At 43.5% G+C, this 20,138-nt stretch overlaps 1 protein-coding gene across 1 annotated transcript in view; it reads right to left on the bottom strand.

Moving 5' to 3' along the window:
- The window catches only part of CDCA7L (cell division cycle associated 7 like), a 50,675-nt gene extending 33,845 nt beyond the window's left edge, over positions 1–16,830 (bottom strand). Inside the window, exon 1 of the mRNA XM_082846376.1 lies at positions 16,685–16,830. Within this exon, the coding sequence (XP_082702502.1) occupies positions 16,685–16,708 (24 nt within the window). The 5' untranslated portion in view covers positions 16,709–16,830. The remainder of the gene's footprint in view (positions 1–16,684) is intronic.
- Positions 16,831–20,138: the final 3,308 nt, after the last annotated feature.

Here is a 20,138-nt window from a genome sequence, read left to right as displayed (position 1 = left end):
GCAAACAACTCCAAGTCTGGACGGTCTACAGCAAGAAAGGCTTCCTTCTTGTTCATATGACAGGTTTGTCCCGGGCCAACCCGATGAACCACTCCACACCGTCCTCACACAGGACCCAGGGTGACAGAACTTCCACCACGGGGAATACAGGCAGAGGCAGCAGCAGAGGGAGGGAGACGGGGTAGATGGTGCACTGGCTTTAAAGAATTCCACCTGGACATGACACACAACACTTCTGCTCAAATGTCATCAGCCAGAGCACATCAAGTAGCTTTGCCTGTCTCAGGAGCCAGGAAAGTGCACTCCTCCCATTTACCCAGAAGGAAAAGAATAAGAATATTTGTACAGAGCTCTGACGGCTTCCAAACTATTACTGGAAAGCATCCTGTGAAGTAGAAGACGCTATGTCAATGTTCATTATTCAAAGTGATTACAGAGTATAATTGTACCAACATGTGCCGGGCACCATGCTAAGGAATCCGATGACCAATGAGTCATAACGGTGGGGTGACACGCTCTATAGTCAATTTCAATGCGGTGCGATAAATACAAACAGGGAGGTCAGCCCAGGAGGGCACCTGACCCAGACATTTGGTGATGGTCAGGAAGAATTCTAAGAGCCTCGAGGTCGGCCACGTCCACACAGCTGTGGGACAAAGTCAGCCTAGAGGACTTGCAGGAAATTCACAGGTGGAAGCAGGAGTCTGGAGAACCTCAAGGCAGAGGGAACATCATCTTTCAGGGGAGGCTAGTGTCCCTGTGCTCAATGCAGACAAGTACTGAAAAGATCTTCACACTTCTGAGGGATGAGGGGGAAAACTCTTCATCCCACAACCCAGCTCCGGAAGCCTTTATACAGGGATCCTCTTGACACACTTCTGCCCTGCTAGTGGAAAACACACCAAACAATCCCTGGGATGCTGGCCCGTGCAGGCTGCCAACACCACTTGGCTCCTGGCTTTGTGCCACAGTGAATGTACACACTCCTAAGAGTGTATCCTTTCTCAGCTCCTAATTACAGTCAGGGAAGAGGATCCACTTGCTACCATAAAGGTCACGAGGACAACTAGATGCTCTTTTCAGTGAGTTTTTGAAGCTGTCAGTGTGGGAAAAGAGAATGAGGTGTTCTTTTGTTTTTGTTTTTCTTTTTAAGTCAGGTAAGGAAAGCCTTCTGTAAGAGGCCATGGGCACGCGTGAGAAAGGCTGGATGAGACCCCATTGGCTTCAACTATTTTAATTTTTTAAAATCCCCCAATAAAAAATGCCTGGGACCAATTGTGAGAAAAAAAAACAGAGAATTAAGAATAAACAATGATTTTCAACAGCACAGTACTGGCACAAAAACAGAAATATGGATCAGTGGAACAGAACAGAGAGCCCAGAAATAAACCCACACATCTATGGTCAATTAATCTTCAACAAAGGAGGAAAGAACATACAATGGAGAACACAGTCTCTTCAGCAATTGGTGCTGGGAAAGCTGGACAGCTACATGTAAATCAATGAAGTTAAAACACACCATCACACCATACACAAAAATAAACTCAAAATGGCGTAAAGACTTAAATATAAAACATGACAACATAAAACTCCTAGAAGTGAAATTAGGCAAAACATTCTCTGCAAATCGTAGTAAAGTTTTCTTAACTCAGTCCCACAAAGTTATAGAAATAAAAGCAAAAATAAACAAATGGGGAGAGCTGAGGAGGAACCTTCAAGATGGCAGAGGAGTAAGACGTGGAGATCACCTTCCTCCCCACAAATACATCAGAAATACATCTACATGTGGAACAACTCCTACAGAACACCTACTGAACACTGGCAGAAACCTCAGACCTCCCAAAAGGCAAGAAACTCCCCACGTACCTGGGTAGGGCAAAAGAAAAAAGAAAAAACAAACAAAGAATAGGGACGGGACCTGCACCTCTGGGAGGGAGCTGTGAAGGAGGAAAAGTTTCCACACACTAGAAGCTCCTTCGCGGCTGGAGACTGCGGGTGGCGGTGGGGGGGGGGGGGGGAGTTTCGGAGCCGCGGAGGAGAGCGCAGCAACAGGGGTGCGGAGGGCAAAGCAGAGAGATTCCCGCACAGAGGAATGGTGCCGAGCAGCACTCACCAGCCCGAGAGGCTTCTCTGCTCACCCGCCGGGGCGGGCAGGGGCTAGGAGCTGAGGCTTGGGCTTTGGAGGTCGGATCCCAGGGAGAGGACTGAGGTTGGCTGCGTGAACACAGCCTGAAGGGGGTTAGTGCACCACAGCTAGCCAGGAGGGAGTCCGGGAAAAGTCTAGACCTGCCTAAGAGGCAAGAGACCATTGTTTCAGGGTGTGCAAGGAGAAGGGGTTCAGAGCACCGCCTAAACGAGCTCCAGAGAGGGGCGCGAGCCACGGCTCTCAGCGCAGACCCCAGAGACGGGCATGAGATGCTAAGGCTGCTGCTGCAGCCACCAAGAAGCCTGTGTGTGAGCACAGGTCACTCTCCACACGTCCCCTCCCGGGAGCCTGTGCAGCCCGCCACTGCCAGGGTCCCGGGATCCAGGGACAACTTCCCCGGGAGAACACGGCGCACCTCAGGCTGGTGCAACGTCACGCCGGCCTCTGCCGCCACAGGCTCGCCCCGCATTCCATACCCCTCCCTCCCTCCCTCCCTCCGGCCTGAGTGAGCCAGAGCCCCCGAATCAGCTGCTCCTTTAACCCCGTCCTGTCTGGGTGGGGAACAGACGCCCTCAGGCGACCTACACGCAGAGGCTGGGCCAAATCCAAAGCTGAACCCCGGGAGCTGTGTGAACAAAGAAGAGAAAGGAAAATTCCTCCCAGCAGCCTCAGGAGCAGCGGATTAAATCTCCACAGTCAACTGGATGTACCCTGCATCTGTGGAATACCTGAATAGAAAACGAATCATCCCAAATTGAGGCGGTGGGCCGTGGGAGCAACCGTAGACTTTGGGTTTGCTTTCTGCATCTAGTTTGCTTCTGGTTTTATGTTTACCTTAGTTTAGTATTTAGAGTTTATTATCAATGGTAGATTTGTTTATTGACTTGGTTGCTGTCTTCCTTTTTATTTTTAATATACATAAATATTTTTTCTTTTTCTCTTCTTGTGAGTGTGTATGCTTCTTTGTGTGATTCCGTCTGTATAGCTTTGCTTTTACCATCTGTCCTAGGATTCTATCTGTCCTTTTTTTTTTTAGTATAGTTTTTAGTACTTGTTATCATTGGTGGATTTGTTTTTAGGTTTGGTTGCTCTCTTCTTTCTTTTTCTTTTTTTTATTACTCTTTTACTTCTTTATTTTTAATAATACTTTAAAATTTTTTATTTAAATAATTTGTTTATTTTATTTATTTTTTTCTCCCTTTCCTTCTGAGCCGTGTGGCTGACAGGGTCTTGGTGCTCCGGCCAGGTGTCAGGCCTGAGCCACTGAGGTGGGAGAGCTGAGTTTAGGACACTGGTCCACCAGAGACCTCCTGGCTCCACGTAATATCAAATGGCAAAAGCTCTCCCAGAGATCTCCATCTCAATGCTAAGACCCAGCCCCACTGAACAACCAGCAAGCTACAGTGCTGGACACCCTATGCCAAACAACTACCAAGACAGGAACACAACCCTACACATTAGCAGAGAGACTGCCTAAAATCATAATAAGGTCACAGACACCCCAAAACACACCACCAGACGTGACCCTGCCCACCAGAAAGACAAGATCCAGCCGCATCCACCAGAACACAGGCACCAGTCCCCCCCACCGGGAAGCCTACACAACCCAGTGAACCAAACTTAACCACTGGCAGCAGACACCAAAAACAACGGGAACTATGAACCTGCAGCCTGCGAAAAGCAGACGCCCAAACACAGTAAGTTAAGCAAAATGAGAAGACAGAAATATATAGCAGATGAAGGAACAAGGTAAAAACCCACCAGATCAAACAAATGAAGAGGAAACAGGCAGTCTACCTGAAAAAGAATTCAGAGTAATGATAGTAAATATGATCCAAAATCTTGGAAACAGAATGGAGAAAATACAAGAAACATTTAACAAGGACCTAAAAGAACTAAAGAGCACACACAAACAATGATGAACAACAGAATAAAAGAAATGAAAGTTTCTCTAGAAGGAATCAATAGCAGAATAACTGAGGAAGAAGAACGGATAAGTGACCTGAAAGATAAAATAGTGGAAATAACTACCACAAAGCAGAATAAAGGAAAAAGAATGAAAAGAATTGAGAACAGTCTCAGAGACCTCTGGGACAACATTGAACACACCAAAATTTGAATTATAGGAGGTCCCAGAAGAAGAAGAAAAAAAGAAAGGGACTGAGAAAATATTAGAAGAGATTATAGTTGAAACTTCCCTAATATGGGAAAGGAAATAATCAATCAAGTCCAGGAAGCACAGAGAGGCCCATACAGGATAAATCCAAGGAGAAACACGCCAAGACACATATTAATCAAACTATCAAAAATTAAATACAAAGAAAAAATATTAAAAGCAGCAAGGAAAAAGCAGCAAATAACATAGAAGGGAATTCCCATAAGGTTAATAGCTGATCTTTCAGCAGAAACTCTGCAAGCCAGAAGGGAGTGGCAGGACATATTTAAAGTGATGAAAGGGAAAAATCTACAACCAAGATTACTCTACCCAGCAAGGACCTCAGTCCTCAGATTCGACGGAGAAATTAAAACCTTTACAGACAAGCAAAAGCTGAGAGAATTCAGCACCACCAAACCAGCGTTACAACAAACGCTAAAGGAACTTCTCTAGGCAGGAAACACAAGAGAAGAAAAAGACCTACAATAACAAACACAAAACAATTAAGAAAATGGTAATAGGAACATACATATCAATGACTGCCTTAAATGTAAATGGATTAAATGTTCCAACTAAACAACACAGACTGGCTGAATGGATACAACAAGACCCGTATATATGCTGTCTACAAGAGACCCACTTCAGACCTAGGGACACATACAGACTGAAAGTGAAGGGATGGAAAAAGATATTCCAGGCAAATGGAAATCAAAAGAAAGCTGGAGTAGCAATACTCATATCAGACAAAACAGACTTTAAAATAAAGACTATTACAAGAAACAAAGAAGGGCACTACACAATGATCAAGAGATCAATCAAAAAAGAAAATGTAACAATTGTAAATATTTATGCACCCAACATAGGAGCACCTCAATACATAAGGCAAATGCTAACAGCCATAAAAGGGGAAATCGACAGTAACACATTCATAGTAGGGGACTTTAAGACCCCACTTTCACCAATGGACAGATCATCCAAAATGAAAATAAATAAGGAAACACAACCTTTAAATGGTCCATTAAACAAGATGGACTTAATTGATACTTACAGGACATTCCATCCAAAAACAGAATACACTTTCTTCTCAAGTGTTCATGGAACATTCTCCAGGATAGATCAGATCATCTTGGGTCACAAATCAAGTCTTGGTAAATTTACGAAAACTGAAATCGTATCAAGTGTCTTTTCCGACCACAATGCTGTAAGACTAGGTACCAATTACAGGAAAAAAAATCTGTAAAAAATACAAACACATGGCTACCAAATAACCACGAAATCACCGAAGAAATCAAAGAGGAAATCAATAAATGCCTAAAACCAAATGACAATGAAAACACGACGACCCAAAACCTATGGGATGCAGCAAAAGCAGTTCTAAGAGGGAAGCTTATAGCAATACAATCCTACCTCAAGAAACATCTCAAATAAACAACCTAACCTTACACTTAAAGCAATCAGAGAAAGAAGAACAAAAAAACCCTGAAGTTATCAGAAGGAAAGAAATCATAAATATCAGATCAGAAATAAATGAAAAAGGAATGAAGGAAACGATAGCAAAGATCAAAAAAACTAAAAGCTGGTTCTTTGAGAAGATAAACAAAATTGATAAACCATTAGCCAGACTCATCAAGAAAAAAAGGGAGAAGACTGAAATCAACAGAATTAGAAATGAAAAAGGAGAAGTAACAACTGACACTGCAGAAATACAAAGGATCATGAGAGATTACTATAAGCAACTCTATGCCAATAAAATGTACAACCTGGAAGAAATGGACAGATTCTTATAAAAGCATAACCTTCCGAGACTGAAATAGGAAGAAATAGAAAATATGAACAGACCAACCACAAGCACTGAAATTGAGACTATGATTAAAAATCTTCCAACAGACACAAGCCCAGGACCAGATGGCTTCACAGGCGAATTCTACCAAACATTTAGAGAAGAGCTAACACCTATCCTTCTCAATTGTCTTCCAAAATATAGCAGAGGGAGGAACACTCCCAAACTCATTCTGTGAGGCCACCATCACCCTGATACCAAAACCAGACAAAGATGTTACAAAAAAAGAAAAATACAGGCCAATAACACTGATGAACACAGATGCAAAAATCCTCAACAAAATACTAGCAAACAGAATCCAACAGCACATTAAAAGGATCAACACCGTGATCAACAGGGGTTTATCCCAGGAATGCAAGAATTCCTCAATTTACGCAAATCAATCAATGTGATAAACCATAATAACAAACTGAAAGAGAAAAACCAGATGATGATCTCAATAAATGCAGAAAAAGCTTTTGATATAATTCATCACCAATTTATGATAAAAACCCTCCAGAAGGTAGGCATAGAGGGAACTTACCTCAACAAAATAAAGGCCGTATATGACAAACCAACAGCCAACATCGTTCTCAATGGTGAAACACTGAAATCATTTCCACTAAGATCAGGAACAAGACAAGGTTGCCCACTCTCACCACTATTACTCAACACAGTTTTAGAAGTTTTAGCCATAGCGATCAGAGAGGAAAAAGAAATAAAAGGAATCCAAATCGGAAAAGAAGAAGTAAAACTGTCACTGTTTGCAGATGACATGATACTATACATAGACAATACTAAAGATGCTACCAGAAAACTACTGGAGCTAATCAATGAATTTGGTAAAGTAGCAGAATACAAAATTAACGCACAGAAATCTCTTGCATTCCTATACGCTAATGATGAAAAATCTGAAAAAGAAATTAAAGAAACACTCCCATTTACCATTACAACAAAAAGAATAAAATACCTAGGAATAAAGCTACATAAGGAGGCAGAAGACCTGTATGCAGAAAACCATAAAACACTGATGAAAGAAATTAAGGATGCAAACAGATGGAGAGATATACCATGTTCTTTGATTAGAAGAGTCCATGTTGTGAAAATGACTATACTACAGAAAGCTAGCTACAGATTCGATGCAAACCCTATCAAACTACCAATGGCATTTTTCACAGAACTAGAACAAAAAATTTCACAATTTGTATGGAAACACAAAAAACCCCAAATAGCCAAAACAATCTTGAGAAAGGAAAACAGAGCTGGAGAAATCACGCTCCCTGACTTTAGACTATACTACAATGCTACAGTAATCAATATAGTATGGTACTGGCACAAAAACAGAAATATAGATCAGTGGAACAGGAGAGAAAGCCCAGAGATAAACCCATGCTCACATGGTCACCTTATCTTTGATAAAGGAGGCAAGAATATACAATGGAGAAAAGACAGCCTCTTCAATAAGTGGTGCTGGGAAAACTGGACAGCTACATGTAAAAGAATGAAATTAGAACACTCCCTAACACCATACACAAAAATAAACTCAAAATGGATTAAAGACCTAAATGTAAGGTCAGACACTATAAAACTCTTAGAGGAAAACACAGGCAGAACACTCCATGACATAAATAACAGCAAGATCCTTTTGGACCCACCTCCTAGAGAAATGGAAATAAAAATAAAAACAAACAAATGGGACCTAATGGAACTTAAAAGCTTTTGCATAGCAAAGGAAACCATAAACAAGACAAAAAGACAACCCTCAGAATGGGAGGGTTGCAAACAAAGGACTAATCTCCAAAATTTACAAGCAGCTTATGCAGCTCAATATGAAAAAAACAACCTAATCCAAAAATGGGCAGAAGACCTCAACAGACATTTCTCCAAAGAAGATATACAGATTGCCAACAAACACATGAAAGGATGCTCAACATCACTGATCATTAGAGAAATGCAAATCAAAACTACAATGAAGTATCACCTGGCACCGGTCAGAATGGCCATCATCAAAAAATCTACAAACAATAAATGCTGGAGAGGGTGTGGAAAAAAGGGAACCCTGTTGCACTGCTGGTGGGAATGTAAACTGATACAGCCACTATGGAGAACAGTATGGAGGTTCCTTAAAAAACTACAAATAGAACTACCATACGACCCAGTAATCCCACTACTGGGCATATACCCTGAGAAAACCATAATTCAAAAAGAGACATGTACCACAATGTTCATTACAGCTCTATTTACAAAAGCCAGGTCATGGAAGCAACCTAAGTGTCTACTGACAGATGACTGGATAAAGAAGATGTGGCACATATATATAATGGAATGTTACTCAGCCATAAAAAGAAATGAAACTGAGTTATTTATAGTGAGGTGGATGGACCTAGAATCTGTCATACAGAGTGAAGTAAGTCAGAAAGAGAAAAACAAATACAGTATGTTAACACATATATATGGAATCTTAAAAAAAAAAAAAGTGGTTCTGAAGAAACTAGGGGCAGGACAGGAATAAAGATGCAGGCATGGAGAATGGACTTGAGGACACGGGGAGGGGGAAGGGTAAGCTGGGACAAAGTGAGAGAGTGGCATGGACTTATATATACTACCAAACGTAAAATAGATAGCTAGCGGGAAGCAGCCGCATAGCACAGGGAGATCAGCTTGGCGCTTCGTGACCACCTACGGGGGTGGGATAGGGAGGGTGGTAGGAAGATGCAAGAGGGAGGAGATATGGGGATATATGTATATGTACAGTTGATTCACTAGTTTTAAAGCAGAAACTAACACACCATTGTAAACAATTATACTCCAATAAAGACGTTAAAAAAATAAAAAAAAATTAAACAAATGAAAAAACAAATGAAAAAAAATTAAACAAACGGGACCTAAATAATCTTATAAGCTTTTGCACAGCAAAAGAAACCATGAAGAAAACGATAAGACAGACTACACAATGGGAGAAAATATTTGCAAATGATGTGACCAACAAGGGTCTAATTTCCAAAATATAATAACAGATCATATAGCTCAATATCAAAAAAACAAACAACCCAATCAAAAAATGGGCAGACCTAAATAGACATTTCACCAACGAAGACATGCAGATGGCCAACAGGCACATGAAAACATGCTCAGCATCGGTAACTGTTAGAGAAATGCAAATCAAAACTACAGTGAGGTTGTCACCTCACACTGGTCAGAATGCCCATCTTTAAAAAGTCTGCAAATAACTAATGCTGGAGAGGGTGTGGAGAAAAGGGAACCCTCCTACACTGTCGGTAGGCAGGAATGTAAACTGGTGCAGCCACTATGGAGAACAGTATGGAAGTTCCTCAGAAAACTGAGAATAGAATTACCATATGATCCAGCAATCCCACTCCTGGGCATGTATCTGGACAAAACTATAATTCAAAAAGATACATGCATCTCTATGTTCACAGCAGCACTATTCACAATAACCAAAACATAGAAACAACCAAAACGTCCATCAACAGATGAACAGATAAAGTATGGTACATATATACAATGGAATATTACTCAACCATAAAAAAGAATGAAATAATGCCATTTGCAGCAACATGGATGGACCTACAGATCATCATACTAAGTGAAGTAAGTTAGAAAAACACAAATACCATGATATCATTTTTATGTGGAATTTAAAATATGACATAAATAAACTTATTTACAAAACAGAAACAGACTCACAGACATAGAAAACAAACTTATGGTTACCAAAGGGGAAAAGGGGTGGTGGGGGAAGGATAAATTAAGAGTTTGGGATTGGCAAATATTATATGAAAATATATATAATAAAATGTATATAAAACAGATAAACAACAAGGTCCTACTGTTCATCACAGGGAACTATATTCAATATCCTATAATAAACCATAGCGGAAAAAGATATGAAAAAGAATATATATACGTATAACTGAATCACTTTTGCTGTACCTCAGAAACTAACACAACACTTTAAAACAACTATACTTCAATAAAAAATTAAAATTAAAAAAAAGATGACAGTTAAATGTACTTTTATTTTTCTTAACTTTCCATTTTAAACCAATGCTAATGGAGAACAAAATAAAGGGCACGAGCCATTTTGCATTAAAAAATATTCTTAGGGAATTCAGTATCAGTGCAAGTCTCCCCCCCACCCCCCCCACCCCGTCTTAAACACCCTCAGAGTCACGGAGCTTTAAGGGAAAAGATAGTGTGGGGTGGGGGACAGGGCAAGGGGATATCTTTCCTGTTTCAGTGTTTATTAAAGGTTTGTTTGCTAAATTCTATACTTGGCAGTTCCATTCCTTAAGCTGGGGAGCTCAGTGACAGCCTGAGGGCTCTCAGAACCACAGGTGGGACAGGGGAGGAGACTTTCTTCCCCACAAGAATAGTTTAAAATAGCACTTTTGTATTAAAACAAATAAAAATGTATCACGGAATAGGCATGACTTTTAAAGACAAAACTGGAGATTAATGAGAAAATCTCCTGCACGGGCAGGGTGGGACTGCACACCTCCAGGCCTCTGGAACAGGTACGAACCGGCCTCCACCATTAGTTAGTCCAAGTGAAAATTGCCAGAAGCCCTGCTCCAGCTTGTCATAACTCATGCCTGCACTCACTATACACTGACAACCCTAAACCATCTTTCTTAAAAAATTCAACAAACATTTAACAGCTATGATACGCCAGGCCCTTCACACACAGGGATAATTATCACTTTGGCCTGCCACGGGATTTCGGGTGATCAACCATTACCCTGGGGTAAATCCTGGGCCCTCCTAACAGAGGAGGAGTTCTACCAGCAGGCAGCTGAGGGAGGGCCAGGCCTTGTGCCAAAAGACTCAAAGGCCAGAGCTCACTCACAAATGCGAGGCACTCGCCAGGTCCATGGGATCCTCCAGCAGTAGAGCTTAAATATGGGGGGCTGCCCACACAGCAGTGCTGCTGCTATGGAGGGTTTGGGGGAACGGGAGAGGGGGTTTGTGGGGAGGGACCCCTGGACCACGTCCAGCCCTGAGGATATGGGTTCCACTGGCAGGACACGAGACACCTGGGAAGGTGTCACCACACACCTGGTAGCCTGGGCTCTCCAGAAGCACAGTCCTCAGACCTCGTACTTCCTACTTTAGTATTCGATACGCTACTTTGTTAACGTTTTAAGTGCAACATGCAACCAGAACATGCCTAGATCGTAAGTGCAGAGCTTGGTGAAGTTTTACAAACTGCACCTACCCATTATAACCAGCACCCACATCAAGAAATAGTTTTTTTTTAGCTCTCAGTAACCACTTTATGATGAGTGAACCTACTGTCTGACCTGTGAACATCCGAACTTCAATGAACACACATTTTCGGGAATGCCATCTAGAAGATGATTTATAGTTAAAATAAGCAAGACCAAAGAAAGCTTAACTTAGAGGCTCTAAGTTCAGGACGAAAACAGTCATTATTTCAGGTTAGTTATCATGAGTCCTGATTCTAACCTGGGCAAAAAGTGCCTTCTCTCAGCTAATACAGCAAAACAAATGGGGAAATGCCTTAGGAAAAAAATACGTGAGAGGTTCCCATCTATTGAAAATCACGCACATTCTACCAGATAGTAAGTACATGACAGGGAAACAGCAATTAAAAACAGTGTTGACTTCAACACAGGGCATACGGTATGTACCACCCCAAGACATTCATTGCGAAGTTTCTTAAATTTATTTGTTAATAATTTAAAACTTTTCAACATAAAGTACACACCTGAATGAAACATTACACAGTCATTGAAAATGAAAACCATAAAGACCTCCAAGCTACTCAGAAAAATAGTACTGACAGTGCTAAAGAAAGCAGAATTCAAACAGCAATCATACTATAAGAGTTAACCAAAAATGGTGACTTGGACACAGGCAAACACTGAACGGAAAATGTCTAGAAAATGATGCCCAGGGAGTAGAGACGTAGAATAGTTCAATTTTTGTTTCCTTTTCAGCTTCTATGAACAGCGTATTACCTGCACAATACAAAATTCATCTAAAAGTCATTCCTATGTAAAAACTGTGTGGATCTTATTCATATTCCCAAGCTGACTTTTACAAACAGCATCCAAAGAATCCTACTCAAAGCATAACTTGTCCAGTTCCTTAAAAAGAACCAGACCAGCTGCTGCTAACGCCCCAGCCCTTCTCTTCAAAAGGAGGAGTAAAGGTATCGTAAGAAAACCCCAAAGCGCTGACATCCCCTTCTATTTAAATAGTACATTAAACTTGGTGTGTCCTTGCTTATCTCAATGGCAACGTAAGTTGAGGAAGGATTTCTAGCCTCACAACATTTCAGCGAAGGTTGTGTGACCTGCCAAGACCTGGTGATTCTAGCAGCAAGAGTCAAGCCCCAGCTCTGGAGACAGAATTCTGGCTCAGCTCCTTCCTTGCCAGGCTGCCCTGAGCAAATCACTCTATTAGGCTTATCTTTAAAATGCAGATAATACAACCTACTTCAGAGAACTACAGTGAGGATTAAATCTGTTAATATTAAGTACCTAGCACAGCACGACTTTTAAAAGGAATTGATCGTTTCCCTTCCTTGGAGGATGCGGGGCGGGTTGGGGGGTTGGGGAAGGATGACTCTTAAGGTCTTCTCCCATCCCCAAAACCCAAGGCCGCCTAGGTCCCTATAGCTCAGGGCAGGAGCCAGCTGAGCTCTGGCAAAGGCAGAAGAGGCAAGGAGTTCCAGGGTGACCTCTGATGGCAGGGGGCTGGGGAACGAACAGCATTTTCTGTCTTTGTTTCTTCCACCATAACTGACATAATATCTAGCACACAGTAGGTGCTGAAAGGACATCTGACAAATGGACTAACCCAGTCAGGGGGCCTTCTGGCATAAGCTGATGATCATGAAGAAAAACAGGCAGGAAGCCATCAACTACTTGAACTAAAATTCTGGTCCCTTTCACTGTGAGACTCCACAACCTATTTTTGCACTATACACAGGGTGCTGACATTTACCACTATGGAAGGAAACTATCGTGCACGTTAACTTCAGCCATATGCCTACTGTGCCTCTGAATGGTCCTGTTTAAAAACAGTCACAAACCACTGCTTTTCAAAAGGAAAAGGAAATGGTCCCCAAAATATTTTCTTACCTCCATCCCTCCCCAAGTAGCCTGCATCAATTCCACTTTGATGCATAAAGCTACGTCCTTTACAAAACAAAACTGTATCTTGGACGTAAAAAGTCTGAACTATAGCTCGAAGAGAGTAATAGAGAACTCTCAAGGGCGATGTAAAACTAGGACGCCTAGACTTCTCTATTCGAATGGCTTTATTGAACTTTTTTGTTAACTTACTGTACTGTTCCTAAACTGTTTTAAGTCACATAAGTATCTTACGGTTTTCTGTCCTGTGTACCTGACCAGATCGGAATTGCTGTGCTATCTGAGGTTTCTCCTGATCACTGAGAATTCAGCTCTTTTATGGATGGGAGGTCAGCAGTACATCAAAACGACGAATGTGCTGGCCTTCTAAGAAGTCACAAATGACCCCCTTCTGTGACCAGTTTCCGGGGCTCTGGGCACACATTTTTTTATTTTTTATTTTTTTGCGGTATGCGGGCCTCTCACACGCAGGCTCAGCGGCCATGGCTCACGGGCCCAGCCGCTCTGCAGTATGTGGGATCTTCCCGGACCGGGGCACGAACCTGTGTCCCCTGCATTGGCAGGCGGACTCTCAACCACTGCGCCACCAGGGAAGCCCTGGGCACACATTTTAAGCCACAGGATCAGATGGGTACACTTTGTGGCTGTGAGGTAACTATCAGAAAAATGCCTTTTCTCCTCCAAACAGCATGTTCCATGCATATTCACGAGAACATTTAGCATCATTTCCTTCTCTAAGGGTCCAACCTGCACCCTAGCAGTAGAAGACAGTAAAAGGACTACACTGATATTCAGGACCTCCCAGCCTCTCTGCTAGGAAGCTGAGGCAATCCCATCCTCCAGCTCCTGCAAGCTTCGCTGCTGAGCGCTCTCAGTAAGGGACCATCCCCTCATCTTTACTGGCCATTATTCCTATCATTCAATACAAAAGCACAAAGACACAGTGGTCAGCCCAACAAGGACTAGAGCCCAGGGGAGGTGTGATCACTGTCAGAGGACATCAAATCCGACACACTGTTGAGGCTGCAGAAAAGCAGAGGCTAGAAAGGAGTTCAGAGTTGAAACGAATTTCTTGTTTCCTCCCTGCCTAGTTCCCTTTACTCATAACATCGGGCCTAAGAGGCTTTACTAAAGCCCCTTCCAGCTCTATACCTTACAAGGGATGGAAATTATATCTGCTGTAGGCGTTAGATTAAAACCCACTGCACACTGGGCTGAGCCTTCCTTCAGTGTGCACTCACGCCGCTTCAGGCCGTTCATCACACTGCTTTATGCATAAGGCTGAGGTACAGAGAAGAACCACACGAACTTAACATCCTGCTGGGCCTTAAGTGCTCTTATTCGCAGTCACCTGCCCACCCCGTAAAACCACTCTCCACTCATTTAAATTAGGAGGCTATAATACGCCCACACTTAAATTATGATGAACAGGAACATTTCCACTAGAAAAATCCTCACACATCTTAATTTGCCCTGTCAATTAGGAGGTTTTTTGACGGGGGGGGGGGGGGGACAAACCTGATCATCTTACAAAAGTAATTTGCCCTAATGGGTGCATAATGGGTCAGATATAATTTGTGGCTTACTGCCACATGGTAAATAGTTTACTTAACATTTTAGAGCTACCAAAAGTTAGCCTCATTATTTGACAATAAAATGTTCATCTCCAACTAAACATTCTGGGACATTTTAAATTTCTTTTTTTTTTTTTTTTTTTTTTGCGGTACGCGGGCCTCTCACTGTTGTGGTCTCTCCCGTTGCAGAGCACAGGCTCCGCACGCGCAGGCTCAGCGGCCATGGCTCACGGGCCCAGCTGCTCCGCAGCATGTGGGATCCTCCCGGACCGGGGCACGAACCCGCATCCCCTGCATCGGCAGGCGGACTCTCAACCACTGCGCCACCAGGGAAGCCCCATTTTAAATTTCTTAAGCAGGAACTGTGTATGTAAGTAGTGGGTGACGCAGCACCACCAGAACAACATGTTTCAGGAATGATACATCATCAAGATACATTTACTGATGAAATTCACAAGCTCCTTCCAGAAGGGTTCAAATCCTGGAGAAACCCAAACCTCCTAAAAGCCTAGGATACTAATTATATGGTAAGTGTCAGTGGCAAAAACAAAAACAATAAGCCTGTCCCATCCCTTCTTGAGTTTGTTTTCCTTGCTTTTAATACCTCACTTAATTGGAGAAATTCAAAAAATACTCTTTCTCTTAAACATCCACAATAGATTTTTCTCAAGTGTCCACTTTCAGGAAGCCTTTCAGAAATCACCAAATGGCCAAAGCGACCATTAGAGGCTTGGTCTCTAATGTGCCGCCAGACCCAGGCAGGTGACAGCGTCACGGGCTCAGGCACCACCGGCCACCCCGGCAGCTGGGCCCCGGTCCCTTCGCGTCTCCCAAATCCTGCGGATGCCCAACACCCAGGTGGAGAAAGGAGATAAACACCAGCCAAAGGTAAGGTGGAAGCAGTGAGTCAGAAGCGCTCACAAAAGCAAGAAAAAACCCAACCCTCATACAAAGCATCTCTCGGGCTCCTACAAGCTGCTTCCTTTCTAAAAGGTTTATTTTTAGTTCGTTTGAAAAAGTTTTTATTGCTTACCTCCGCATAAATTATGTATATTCATTACTAGAAAGTAGAGAAAAGCGCTTTTAAAAAGTAAAAAAGAAAACTGAAGCTAAGTCCACTTCCCACCACCCATTGTAATTTTGGGGAGCTTGTTAATGAGATTTTTAAGACCTAGTTAAAACCATAATGGGTACCTGCGGTGGTGCTGTATACACGGTTTGGGAGCTTGGGGCTTTTTGTTTTTTAACCTGGTCTAATAACGCTGCCAGTTCCCCCAAACGGTTACAAGTTCCTTAAAAACATTTCCAAAAGTTCTAGAACAAATACAAAAGCAACGCTTTTTAAACCCCATTATCCAAGTTGAATTGGCCCGATTCTCGACTATGCTTTTTTGGAAAATCACACTTAAACTCATCTCCATGCCAATGCCGGAGAAAGTGGGGGGCGCGCACCGAAAAAGCTTCCCCCTCCCCCAGTCCCACGAGCACCGCAAACGCAGTCGCTGCGCCGCTACGGCCGCCCCGCCTGCACTGCCCTAGAGTTCATCCGCTCCCGGGGCTCGCGGCCGCAGCGACCCAGCGGACTACCCCGAGGCCCCACCCGGGCCAGCGGCGAGCGCCCGCGTGCGGCGGCACCCGGCCTCTCCGCTCCAGGTGGCACAACCGTAAACACCGCACACACCTGCGGGGCGTGCCCGCTCCGGCGTCGGCGGGACTGGGCGCGCCCGATCCACAACGCGGCAGCCGAGGGCCACGTTTCCAGCCCAAGGCGGGGCGCAGGGCCAAGCGCAAAGGGAAGGCAGGCCGAGGGTGCGTCCGGGCTGCGGCGGGCGGCCAGATCCTCACCTGCGAGCCAGTCGCCAACTCCATTCTTCCCCGCTGGGCTCCGGCCTCCTCCCAGCACGCGGCCACGGGAGCCTCGCTCGCCACGGGGCCGCGCACGGAGGTCGCCCGCGGCCGCGCAGCGCGCTCGCTCCGCCCGGAGCTCCGGCGGGCCGGGGGAGGGGCGCACTCGGCGCCCGGGACAGGGGGAGCGCACCGCGCCGCCCACTCGGCGCCGCGGCGCCAGCCCTCGAGGCTCCTCTTACAGGACCCAAACTTCGCGACCGGTGAACTTCGCTTTGCAGGCGGCGCAAGAGGGGCTGCAGCTGGGAGCCGCCCGGGGTGGCTGCCAATCTGGGGGCGCCGGGCTCCCCCCTGCAGTGGAGGGAGGGAGTGGAGCCGTCCGGCCCGGTTTTGCGCGGGAGAAATGAGAGGGGGCAGTCCCGGCGCAGCCTCCTGCTGGCACGCCCGGCTGCGGCGCCCGCCGAATCTTTGCAGGGTTTGTTCCAGGTAGTACCCTGGAGCGCAGAGCCTCTGCGGCAATCGGTGTCTCTGATCCGGGAAAGCGTTTTAGGGCTGCCTCAGAACTTGTTCTGTAGTTGTAAAGGGGCGGGGTTCTGACGCCTCTCAAAACATTCGCTTCGGGGTACGCTTTGCAAAACTGGCAACCAAGGCCTCCCCCCGGAACTTTAAACGGTCTGTTCTATACCATTGCACACGTGGGTCTTCCAGCCTCACTAGACAGAGAGTTTTAGAGGTCAGGAAGGCTGATAAACAAATATTGGCCTAACACCTACTACTGTGTGTCCGGCGCTGTGTACGCAAGCTTGAACGAAAAACAGGCCCCTGCTCTGTTGGAGCTTACAGTCTGGGAACCAGCCACCGACATAATATAAATGTAGTAATGACGTAAATAACTGTAATAATATAATTAATTAACGATTAATTTAATCAATGAATTCAAATAATACCTTTAGTTAATAATGGTGATAATAAGTTCAGTAATAGGATGCAAATAAATGTAAATTTGGAGTTATGATAGATACCAGGAGGGAAAAGGTAAGTGGTAGTATGGTGGTGTAGAACAGGGGGACTTAATCTGATGCAGGACAGGGAAGACTACTTAGAGTTCTCAGGTATGAAGAGTGAAAAATTAAGTGGGTGGAGGTTTTGGAATGCTTGGAATAAGTGTTGGGGAGGGTGGTAGATAAATTGTCCTGAAATTGTAGCAGGTTTGCTGTAAAACTTCTCTCAATAGTTGGCTCTACAGGTATTTCGTATTAATACTATATTTTTTGACCCTCCTACGCTGTTGGTGGAAATGTAAATTGGTGCAGCCACTACAGAGGACAGTATGAAGGTTCCTTTAAAAACTAAAAATAGGGTTACCACATGTGTCAGCAACCCCACTCCTGGGCATATATCTGGAAAAAACTATAATTCAAAAAATACATGCCCCCCGTGTTCACAGCAGCACTATTCACAATAGCCAAGACATGGAAACAACCCCAGTGCCCATCAACAAACGACTGGCTTAAGAAGATGTGGTGTATAGACACACAGTGGAATATTAGCCACAAAAAGGAAAGAAATTTTGCCATTTGCTGCAACAGGGATGAACCTAGAGAATATCAAACCAAGTGAAGTCAGACAGAAAGACAAATACTGTATGATATCATTTATATGTGGAATCTAAAAAATATGATACAAACGAACTTATTTACAGAACAGAAGTAGACTCACAGACATAGGAAACAAACTTACGGTTACCAAAGGGGAAGGGGGTGGGGATAAATTAGGAGTTTGGGATTAACAGATACACACTGCTATATGTAAAATAGATAGCCAACAAGGACCTACTGTATAGCACAGGGAACTATATTCAATATCTTGTAATAACTTATCATGGAAAAGAATCTGAAATAGAAAAGATAGATATATAGATAGATATGGATATAGATACAAACTGAACCACTGTGCCGTACATCCGAAACTAACACATTGTCAATCAACTATACTTCAATTTTAAAAAAAGGAAAGAAAAAAATACTACATTTTTTGGAAAAAAAAGGACACAGCTTTCCAGAGTGTAGAATTCCCAAAGTTGTTATAGATCTATCCTTTTTTACTTGGAACAATCAAGTATTTATATGTTAGTGCCAAGACTGAATCACATTTGTGGTACCAGAACATCCATGGACGTGAGGCAGTTATGGGTTTGTTGATTCTGTTAAGCTCCCAGGTGACTGCAATGAGCAGGTATATTTGAGAACCATTGCTCTAGTCCAGCTTGGTTGTTTGCAAAGTGGGGTTTTAAGACCAACAGCATCAGCATCACCTGAACTCTGGCGAAGAAATCCAATTTCATGGGCCTCATCCCAGACCTACCAAATTGGAAACTCTGTGGGTGGCGCCCAACAATCTGACTTCTGATCATCATCCAGGTAATTCTGATCCTGGCTTAAAGAACCACGGTGCTTGTAATCCAAGGTCAACTGCTCACCAGCTGGGTGACCTTGGGACTAATCATTGAGCTTCCTTTTTCCCCTCTGTAAAATGGGGCTACTGCATATCTGCCCAATCCATGCAACAGTATTCCTACAAAGATGAACACATGTAGTATCAGACATGATTGTATTTTGAAAAGGCTAGAGTGGTGGACAGTTGTGAGTAGTATCAGTAGTGATAATCCTTCCATTTACTGAACGCTGACCACGTTCCAGGAACTGCTTATGCTTTATTTCACTCATTCATTGCCACAAACATGTGATGTACATAATCCTATCATTTTTCAGAGGAGGAAACTGAGGCTTTGAGGGTTTAAGAAACTTGCTCATGGTGACCTAGCAGAGCCAAACTAGAACCCAGATGAGTCTTACTGCTAAGCTCTACTCTCCCCTTTTTGCCTCTATTAGGGTAGCTTGGTGTATGGGGGAGGGGGAGTGATGGTCATGGAAGAAATTCAAACCTTAAGAAAATGGGAACCAGGTTCCTTATGTACTATCATCCCAACCTACTTATTCACTGTGCCTAGGATTCTGGTTTCTTCTCCCCATTTGTTTCTGAAAGTAATTATTTTAACATGTAGACGCCACTTTTAGCAAGTGTCAACGAAAATAATCAATGAACAATCAATAATAAGAATAGAAAAGAATTTTATCTGAGCCAAACTGAGGACTATAGCCCAGAAGCCCGCTTCCCAGATTACTCTGAGAAATTGCTCCAGAGAAGCAGGGTTTTTCAGCACAGTTTTATATCTTGTCAGAGCAAAGAACATTACACAAGTCAGGGATACATTTCTTCAAGTTTCCAAAAAAAAAAAAAAAAAAACAGACCAGCACATACAGTATGGCCTTGGCACCTGGGAAAGGAGTCTTATCATTAAAGGAGAACCAGCATTGGCATTCCAGGAAGAAGGGCATTTAATCTTTGTTTTTAACATGGATATTCTTTACTTCTGGTCAAGGTGCCCTTTTCT

The sequence above is a fragment of the Leucopleurus acutus genome (assembly GCF_964270905.1).
Source record: "Leucopleurus acutus genome assembly, chromosome: 9".
Taxonomy (NCBI): domain Eukaryota; kingdom Metazoa; phylum Chordata; class Mammalia; order Artiodactyla; family Delphinidae; genus Leucopleurus; species Leucopleurus acutus.
The sequence above is the reverse complement of the archived record's forward strand: the minus strand, read 5'-3'. Positions and strand labels throughout refer to the sequence as shown.